At 44.5% G+C, this 10,369-nt stretch overlaps 1 protein-coding gene across 4 annotated transcripts in view; it reads right to left on the bottom strand.

Annotated features, from left to right (window-relative positions):
• Nucleotides 1-5,519: 5,519 nt before the first annotated feature.
• SPI1 (Spi-1 proto-oncogene) overlaps nt 5,520-10,369 on the bottom strand; it is a 44,783-nt gene continuing 39,933 nt past the window's right edge. For all 4 annotated transcript variants that reach the window (XM_053287992.1, XM_053288009.1, XM_053288018.1 and 1 more), the window contains exons 4-5: nt 7,080-7,233; nt 5,520-6,343 (exon numbers count right to left, since the gene is read on the bottom strand). In XM_053287992.1, coding sequence (XP_053143967.1) covers nt 6,027-6,343; nt 7,080-7,233 — 471 coding nt within the window. In that variant the 3' untranslated portion in view covers nt 5,520-6,026. The remainder of the gene's footprint in view (nt 6,344-7,079; nt 7,234-10,369) is intronic.

Raw genomic sequence — 10,369 nt, 5'->3', positions numbered from 1 at the left:
TTCCTTACCTCCTACCTTTTCAAGTGGCTAGGAGTGGGAGGAGGAGGAGGAGGAGCAGGAAGAAAGGGGAACATATTATTTATTTATGTATTTGTTTGTTTGATTTCTATACCGCCCTTCTAAAAATGGCTCAGAGCAGTTTACACAGAGAAATAATAAATAAATAAGATGGATCCTTGTCCCCAAATGGCTCACAATCTAAAAAGAAACATAAACATAATATTAACAGATGATGATTCCTCCAGGTGCTTTAACAGCAGATCAAGCTGCTGCTAAAGACACAGAGTAGGTCAGTCTTCTTTTCTGGTCTATTGGCAACCCAAAGAGGAAAATATTTGGACAGGTTTTTTGTTCAGCGGTGAACAGTAGTGTGGCCACCCCACTACACACATAACACTATTCACTTCATGTTTTGAACATTGTTTTGATTTCGGCCTCATTCACATGTTATGTGAAACTGGAGTTTGCTGAACCTGCGGTTAATTTTTGTAACCATGAATTGCATCACAGATGTTCATCCAACCGCAGCCAGGCAACCTCTGGTTTCAGGGTAAGGGAGCCATTCCCTCTTCCTTGTCCTCCAAGGCTGTATCCCAGCCAGCTCCATAGCTCTAGCATCACCAGACTTTGGGCAAGGTGTCATGACGTCAGCCGGGCAGCAGCCATTGGCCAAGATCTTCAAGTGGGCATGTTGAGTGTGATTGTGCCTTTTCGGAATGAATGGACCACCCACCCTCAGCAGGGAAAGTGCATTTAAATCCTTTTAAATGGCATGCAAGCCCTTCTTCTGACAGTGATTATATCGCCGCGCTCATAAGAGCCCCACACCAAAACAGTCTTGCACAAGCACAATTGCTGGCAATGGGGGGGGGGTATACTGAGGGGCACTATTTTTCTGTAACTCCAGGAAGGGATCATGCTCACTTCCTAGGAGGGAATATGTACACGAGGAGGATCCTGGGGTCAGGTCCACTGTGACCAAGGATGCTCTTGCGATGGCGGACCCTGGCAAAGCAGTCCAGGGATACCAAACCACACTTCTGCCCCTGTGTCAGCTTGCTGGCTGGGGATTAACCCACTCATGAGAGTGCCAGTTCACTGGGGAGGACCTGAGGCGCCAAGAACTTTGGTCCTCCATCAGACTGCACTCTCATGAAGTAGGCCATCCAAATAAAGGGCTCCCCATTTGTGTGGGGCCCCTGTTATCTCTGGTTAATAACAGAAATTTCATTATTCATTCATTCATTCATTCATTCATTCATTTTTCTATACCACACTTCAAAAAATGGCTCAGGGCTGTTTACACAGAGAAATAATAAATAAATAAGATAGATCCCTGTCCCCAAAGGGCTCACAATCTAAAAAGAAACATAAGATAGACACCAGCAACAGTCACTGGAGGTACTGTGCTGGGGGTGAATAGGGCCAGTTACTCTCTCCCTGCTAAATAAAGAGAATCACCACATTAAAAGGTGCCTCTTTGCCAAGTTAGCAAAGGTTTTACACAGTGACCTCTACAGGCAACCCTTTCATGCACCCAAAGGGAGATTTGCCACTCAATGTGTTCAGGCGGTCCTGGGTGGGCAGACTAGGGAAACACTGGGACAGGGCATAGATCCTCACTCTCTTTCAAATTTCGAAGTTCAGACCCGCATTGTGGCGTATGCAGACTGGTCACAGTAGGGAATCACGGGAGAGGGGAGCCCTGATTATCAGTGATCCCAGAACAGTGAGGTCACCATTCTGGGCAAAAATAAAGATGGGCAGCTAGACTGGCAGAGGGACTGCTTGGACTGCTTATTCGCAGCAGTTGCCAAGACAGGGAGAGGTTTGTGGGGTACTCGTCACTGTGGCTTGATTGTGCTCAGCAACCAGGCTGGGTGGCACCTTCTGTCTGACCCACGTGCAAGTGTTCATGGCCTAACACTCTCATGAGAGAGCAGTCCATGGGAGAAAGGCTATCATCACACATGATTAGTGAGTCTGCCCGATCCCCCCGTCCCCCTGGATGGTTCTTCTCAGTAGTTGTGAATGGGTATCCCCATGGCATTCCACTCTCATGAGACAGTGCGCCACTCTGGAGCAGCAACCATCATCAGCACAGAGAAGGAATCGCCCCTGTCATTCGAGGCAATGCTGCTCCCCTTCCCCAACTTTATTGTACAAAAAATAGAGCTGAGCCATTCAAGAATTCCAGGGTGGGGCTGCCTTTTAAACCCAAGCCCGGGTATCAATGCCCTGCCATATGTTATCTTCCCAGCAATGTAATCAGGTTGCCCAGTTTATGGGGCACCATGACTGTATGTGCTTGTGAACATGCTTCATAGATTCATTTTCAGAGAGCAAAGCACATAGTGCCTGTCTTGCCATCCCATCCCCTTTCTCTCCTTATTGTCAGGAGTGGGGGGGGCAAGGGACACAGTGGGGAGAGTGCACCCCCCCCCATGACTTTTCTTTTTGACAGGCTTAGAAGCTTGGGATGGATTGTGGTGGCGTCCCTGTTGCCAGGCAACAGCTTGAGTAGTTTGGAGACAGAGGGGCAGGGCAAGTGCTCGGAGACACGGCCATTGAGAAGTGTGGCAGACATGGAGCGAGCACATTCCTGGGTGGGTCTGTGCTTCACTCTCTATGATTTCGGTTCCAGAAACCGCATGAAACCACAATTATGGTGGCGTCTGCATTCGGATGTAACGCTGCTGCCTCCAAAGCTCAGGTTGGAGTGGCGAAACTCACTACAAACTGAAGGCTGAAATTGAAGTTTGGCAAGGAAAACCGCAGGCTGCTTTTGCTGCAAAACCACAGTTTCACACATTCAGACATATAGGAATTCCAGCCTCTGCCCCATTTAAATGTGGTTTCATGTTACATGTGAATGGGGCCTTCATTTAATTCTTTTTCATTTCTTAAAAAAATCTGTAGAGTCAGGCCCTGCAGCCAGAAGGTTTGTGGTGAGGCAACTTAAAGATCCTTTGAGGGGACAAACTATCAATGCTCAGTGGCTAAAGCCTAAATGTTATATGTTATATTTATGTTACAAATACTTAATTTATCAGAAACAACAGTAAGAACATATAAAAAAATAAGCACATTGCAAAGCCTTCCCACTGCTCCATTTGGCACAATTAAGCCATTGCTTGAGACAAATTTGGCTGTTGTCACTCAGGGTTTGTGGGAGTGTTGTGCAATAGTAAAAATGCTCCTGTAGCACATGTTCATTGATTGTGTAGAAAGGCCCTACAGCACAATAGAACTCCTTCATTTTTGCCTTCACCCATCTGATACCCAGATTGCATTCTGGGTATCACTCAAATAACCTCAAAAATAAGGTGAAGGGAAGCCCTGCTTTAGCATTAGGCTGCAGCCTCTCCGCTGCAGTTCCTGTGTCTTGCATGTGTTGCTTCTGCAACTCAACATGGGATTTGCCTTTTATAGAAGAACTTCATTCAATATTGCTGTCTCATATGCAGCATGTAATCTACTATAACCCCTAGACCTGGCTCAATAATGAAACAACGTAGTCATTTTACATTTGTTCTGATGTTTAATATGGCAGGTTTTTTTTTACAAGGAATAGATATTTATTTCATAAATAATAGAAACACATTGTAGAATCGGACCAAATTGCTGTCTCGTCCAGTATTCTGTTTGTAGAAGCAATTAGCCAAATAACCCTATTAGTTCATAAGCAGAACATTAAAATTATGGCCTTCACCTGTTGTGTGTCCCCCAGTATCTGGTATTCAGAGGCATATCCCTCTGAACACAGGGATGCCTTTAGCTATCATGAATAATATGATTAATACTTATTCCTCCTTTAGTTTGTCTAAGTTTTTAGAAGGCTACCAGTTAGTGGGCATCACTACCTACGGCAGTAGCAAATTCCATATGTTAATGATGCATTCTATGAAGAAATACTGTATTTTGTTTGTCCAAAACCTAACAGCAACTGACTTTACTGGATGACTGCGAGTTCTAGAATTTTTTACTTTTCCTTTCACTTTCTTCACACTGGCTGACATGTTGAGGAAAAGGACTCATAGTCCCATTAAAAGGGACTACTTGCCCTTTTAATTTCAATAGGACTACTTTGAGTAAATTTCCTCATTATGTCAGCCACAATTCATAATTGTTTTAAACCTCTGTTATGTCCATCCCTCCCACCAGCCATATTTTTTTCTAAATTAGAAAGTCTGAGATGAGGCTTTTTTTTGTCTGGAGGGAGCTCCCACACTACCCTGTCCACCATCTATATATTTATGGTTGGATGTTAAAATTATTTCTGGAAATATCTTTGAATGAATATAGTCACAAACACTTAATCATCATTGTGCCCTACACTTAACAGATTGCATATTTTATAAATGGTGTAGCCAGCTATAACTGGTAGGTTTTTTGATATCTGGGTGTGGGGGAGCTTCATTCCACAATAGGAGACATTCACAGCCTCCAGTTCTAAGCTTTGTGGGCACTCTGATTCTCTTTCAAAGCTCTGTGATGTGGAAGGGCTCCCTTCCCTGCAACAATCTCCATTAAAAGGAGAGGGAAAGCTTTTGAATACAGGGAAAATCCACCTTTGCACTGGGGCTCTTGTGTGTGCGCAAGGAGTGGATCATGGAGATAGAGTCTGATGGAATGGTTGACCATCTTAGAAAATGCAGCTGGATAAAACATGAAAAATGTGCTTAGGCTGAAAAATGCAGCTGGATAAAGCATAAAAAGAGAGACTGAGGTATTTACAGCTGAGGCCAGAAATGGTCAAACAGGTGGAAACTCTCAACCAGTCACAGATGGGGAGTTAACATTTTTAGAAACAACATTTTGAAGAGCTAAGAAGAGGAAGAGAAAAATGTGTTAGCTTTGGAATGAAAATAAGAGTAAAAATTAAACAGTATATACAGAATTCTCTAAATGTCTGTGACTAAAAAGGTCTCCTCATTCTGTCTTGACATTATTTTTCCAAATTCCAGCTCAGTATCCACAATATTGGCCCACTTTGTATATATATATATGAACACATGAAACCACCTTACACTGAGTCACACAATCCCGAAATCTGGCATCCCCAAATATTTATTTGGAGTTGTGTGACTCTAAGGTATGTATTTTGGGGAGGCACCATGTGCTTCAGAAGAAGAGGAGATTGGCAGAAATTGCCTCTCCTCTGCAGTCTGCACAATGTTAATCTAGATGTCAGCTTCTTTTCTTCTACAACATTTTTTCCCTAAGAGAAAAGGGAGGGATGTGGTGATCAAAACAACAGGACAATCCAAAGATCACTACTGAACAGCCATATATAGTATATAAGAAAGGCTACGACACTCAGTCCTGAAATAGTCTTTCTTTCTTTCTTTCTTTCTTTCTTTCTTTCCAAGTCTATTAATAATCATATATTACAATTTGTTCAGATTATTTGTATACACTTGAATGACTAATAAACTATTTTAAATCTGTGAGCTAGATATGTGCTTAATTATTGTGGGGCTCCCTTATGAACAAGTTATGCATTAATGCAAGGGACATGCTTTTGTGAGAACAGATTTTATTAAATATATACATGTTAATATTTGCACAGTAATGTATATTTCCAGGATCTGCAAACTACTCCGTAGCCATGGAGAGGTATTGCAGAGCCTGTATTAATGCTAGTTTAAAAGCTTAAGGTAAGGCAGAATCTTTGAAAGTGAAACTGTACTGCCTATGAAGGACACCCAAAACTTCATCAGTTGCATATTTTAACTATAACACAATCAAATATTTTCTGAAAATAATATATCTACACATTTCCTTTTTTAAAAATAATCCCTGCTTTGTCCAGCTTGTCAGATGGAAGCAAAAAATATCTGTAGGAGAAATTTCAAAGCTGAAGAAGGAAATTCGTACCAGAAGCACTGGATATTGAAAGCTTCAAAAAGATAATGATAAGGATGTTGAAAGCATAATATAAGATGTGTTCAGAAACTCTGCTGCTAAGTCCAAACAATGTGTCCTTATATAATATGGCCTTTTGGGGATTCCAGGCTCTGCGCTCAAAGAGGATAGTGCTTCCTATCAGTGCCACCCCTTCCCATCACCTCCCCACTAAACTGGTATGTCAACTTCTTCTTGACTTTCTTGACCTCTCCAGTCTTGCCATAGTTTCTCAATGCCCGTGCCATCTTCTGGTAGGTCATTTTCTTGCGGTTCCCTTTCTGGATGCCCCAGCGATGAGCCAGTGCTTCTTTGTGTTTGGAAGAGAACTGGAAAGTGCCTTTTTCCTTATCCACCCACCAGATGCTATCCTTCATATCTCCACTCCGAAGCAGGTCCAGAAGAAACTGGTACAGTCGGATTTTCTTCTTACTGCCTATGAGAAGAAACAGAGAAAGCAGTGATGAGGACCCATAGTGGGAAAGAGTTAATATATTACCCAGCTATTGGGTATGGCAGGGGAATTGCAGCTTTTCATCGCTGTTGTCGCAATCACTGACAGGTGTCCATGAAAACCACACACAAAATGGGTGGACCTGTATCCCAGTAGTACTGTGTCTGCTTTTGATGAGAGGGAAATATTTTGGATATCACCATTTTAAAATAAGCATGAAAACTTAAAATGCTCAGTGTTCAAGTGAATCTACCCTCTGAGGTTTGGGAAGCAAGACCCAAAGTGATGGGGTCAAATGTAAAGCAAATGACAGGCTGCTGAAAAGCAAATAGATGTTGATGCATCTGGTGACTGCAGCATAGAAAAGTCCAGTGAATTGTACACACCCTCTGTCTATCCCTCCCAATTAAGTTATTAATACTACTAATAAAAGCACTAATAATGTTCATGGTGCTCTACAGAAAGCCAGAGTCTGCACAGACAATATGGCACTGAGGAGGGCTTTGAAGGACGTGAGAAGGCCAATACTGTGCAGGAGTTCTGAGACAAGATCCAGGAATAAGGGATAGCAAAAGAGTTGCTTCAGAGAATAGGAGGCTTCCACAGTGGTAGGGCTGGAGGAGGGATGCATGGTCATGGGCAGGGACAGAACAGGAAACAGAGGCAGAAGAGCAGAGTGGGACAACATGCTGAACACAACTTGGTTTTATTTGCTGACCTGCTTCTCCAGTCATCATGCCAGGACCAGGCTCTCCGACTTCAGTCTCCCCATCCGATACTTCTAATGGGGGGCTGTTTCGCTCTAGATCTTCTTCATCAGAACTGCGCTGATGAGCGGGATACGGCAAGCACATGCGAGGCAAAAAGGTAACCTGTACAAGACAAGGTTCTTAGGTGAAAAGCGTCTTAGGTCAAAAACATCAATGGAAAGAGCAGCAAGTGAACTTGCAAGCAGAGGTGCACTTAGCTAATTTTGGAGGTTGGATCTAAAGGCCTTTGGAGGCCCCCCCACCCTCAAAAAGCCTTTGGGGGCTCCACTTCGCTGGAGGGGCCCCGCCTGCTGCATGTTAAGCATCCTCCTCCTACACACACACCATGACAGTATTTTTAACACATGGGTTCTAGAGGGCACAAACAACAACTGAACTCACAAGAATGTAAGAATATAAAACAGGTACATTTATGCAAGTATGCATTAGCAGGAACATTTCAACATGCAACTTAACATTTTCCCATCCCACATATTTATTTACCCACTCCCCCCTCTGTCTCTAAAGAGGATTTGGGGGCCTACAGGGGGTGTGGAGGCCCTGGGCTTCAGCCCGGCATGGCTGTGCACGGAATTGGCTGATCCAGTTCAGTTCAAGTCCAAACCAGACCCAAAACGGACTGGGCCAGTTCAGTCTGGCACCCCCTCAAACCCGCCCCCCTCTGGTTTGGTTTGGGGGGTTTACAAACTTTTTAAATTTTAAATTCTAATTTTTTAAAAAACTTACACCCTCTGAGGTTGTTCTCCGAAATGCCAGGGGGGTCCACAGACCAAATATCCTTGACCTGTGTGCTTTCTTTATCTGCTTGTCTCCCTCACACTACTGTGGCCACTACCACTGTCTCTTGCAGCCTGCATTGCCCTTGGAATCTCTCCTTCATCCTCTATCTAGCTATTTTCTGCAGACCCTCTATTTTGTATCAAATCAGCAAGTTGGGTTGTTTGCCTCGTGGCTAATTTCAGACAAAAGTGTGTGTGTGGGGGGGCAAATATTGTACATGGTGAAGCCATCAGTCCTTAAATATTTGCTCCTTTTCTGGCTGAAACTAGTTCTGTGGGAAATCAGAGCTAAAACAGGTACACTCTAAAACGTAGTGCCAAAGTTGTATCCAAAGTTCCCTTGGGTTGTATCAAGAAATGCCCTTCCATCAAACAATTACTTCTGTTGAAGCAAGAAAATCTTTGGATACTACCCAATGTTTTGAGTTCCTTCTAATACTCTGTATATATATTTATACAGGTTTTGATGTCTCGTCATGAATCACTTAAGACGCTCATTCACAAGACCTTTACGTGGGGAGGGAAGGCAGGATTGAGCCCACCATCTCCCCCAGATGATCCTCATTACCTTACTGGCAGTGCCGCTTGCACACTCACACAAGAGGCACTGCCAGGAAATATTCAGAGATCTGAAGAAATGGGGGAAACACAGCCTGGCCTTCAGATATCACTCTGCACCACATAAGGACTGTGGTGCATTGAGGGATACCTCCTCAACTGGGTGCTCTTGTCACCCAGCTCTGTGTGTGCATGAGTTGCCTGCAGCCCGAGCAGACACACAACGAGGGAACTAGGGAGAAGGGTGAGCTCATGCCCTTCTACCTGGGGAAAAGCCCAGGGGGAAACCTTGGGCTTCCTGGTGGGGCAGTACCAAGATCAGCCACAATCCTGGAGCTTCACATGAGCAGCCCTACCCTGGTAGGGCTGTGAAAACCCAGGTAGGAACAAAGGAATATAGGAAGCTGCCATATACTGAGTCAGACCATTGGTCCATCTAGCTCAGTATTGTCTTCACAGATTGGCGGCAGCAGGTTGCAGGCAGAAATCTCTCTCAGCCCTATCTTGGAGATGCCAGGGTGGGAACTTTAAACCTTCTGCTCTTCCCAGAGCGGCTCCATCCCTTGAGGGGAATATCTTACAATGCTCACAGGTCACGTCTCCCATTCAGATGCAACCAGGGCAGACCCTGCTTAGCTAAGGGGACAAGTCATGCTTGTTGCCACAAGACCAGCTCTCCTCTAAATTTACTTGCAAACTGGAATGGCAGTGTGCAATTTGAAGAAACCCTGTCTCCACTCCCTTAAAAAAACACAAACCCAACTATTTTAAAGCATTAATGTATGCAGTATAATGCATTGCTCTTGGTTCACATTGCTGTGGCCTGTAGCCAGCCATTCCTTTTGTTTGGGAGATTACTGGTTAATACTCCAAGATGCTTGGGTGATGTTTCCTTAGGGCAGCTGAAGGTTGGGAGATATCTGGAGCTCTCTCTTGAATGTCAAGCGCTTAGAGGATGTCAGCCCTGCAGCGAAGGGGAAAGGCTTATGTAATGTGAGTGTGTGCATGCGGGCATGTATGTGAAGAAACAGCACTTGTGGTTTTTGGCAGAATGAGTTAGCTGAGCTGAGGGAGTATTTTGGGGTATGTGGTCTTTTCTCAGTGGATCTGCTGCCTTGCAGGACTGCACACCCTACTTGCCTCCTCTTCAGTGATCTTCGCTATTTTTCAAAGCCTTCAAGGTGAGAGCCACTTCCCAAGGCACTGCTGACCTCCACACAGTACTACACTTTTCTCGGTGCTGGAGAGCGGAGTGCTTTAAGAGGGAGAGAGAGCCCTCTCTTAAGAGCACTGGGAAGGACTACACTTTGCAGCACTCCATGCACGCATTCCAAGATGGTACAGGGACTCAAGAGGGCTCTGTTTCCCTTCAAGGAACACTCCCCCATCACAAGGGCACTTTCCAGATGACACACTGTTCACTGGCAGTTTACTTTGGATTGGCAGGATCGTCTTGAAGCCGTAAATAAAGGATGTTGTGCAAAGCCACCAGCAGGGGGAGCCGTCTTTTCTAGCTTGTGTGAACCTCCTACAATGGGAAAATACAGCTTTTTTTTTTTTTACAACGCTGCAGTACTATAATGCAAAGATAAAACCCGAAAGAAGGCATCAGAAATGTGAATGGCACCTTGTTGACAGCACAGGGACTGCAAGGTTGAAACACAGCCTGTTCGAAAGAACACTTAATGGCCACATAGTGACACTGTTGCAGGGTGTAATCGGGAAAGCGTCCAGGCGCTGGGCAAAGCGCAGTACTGCACAGTAAGAATGGTCATCTTTGCATGGCACCAGGATGGCAGTGCAGAGCACTCAACTCTGGCTGAAGGTTCACAGAGGCCCAACTAACAATTAGCCAGGGAGCACTTAGGGTTGAGGGGGCACCATTGGCTCCCAGGCCTTAC

Source organism: Hemicordylus capensis, chromosome 1 (assembly GCF_027244095.1).
Source record: "Hemicordylus capensis ecotype Gifberg chromosome 1, rHemCap1.1.pri, whole genome shotgun sequence".
NCBI lineage: Eukaryota > Metazoa > Chordata > Lepidosauria > Squamata > Cordylidae > Hemicordylus > Hemicordylus capensis.
Note: the sequence above shows the minus strand (reverse complement) of the source record. Positions and strands in the feature narration are given on the sequence as shown.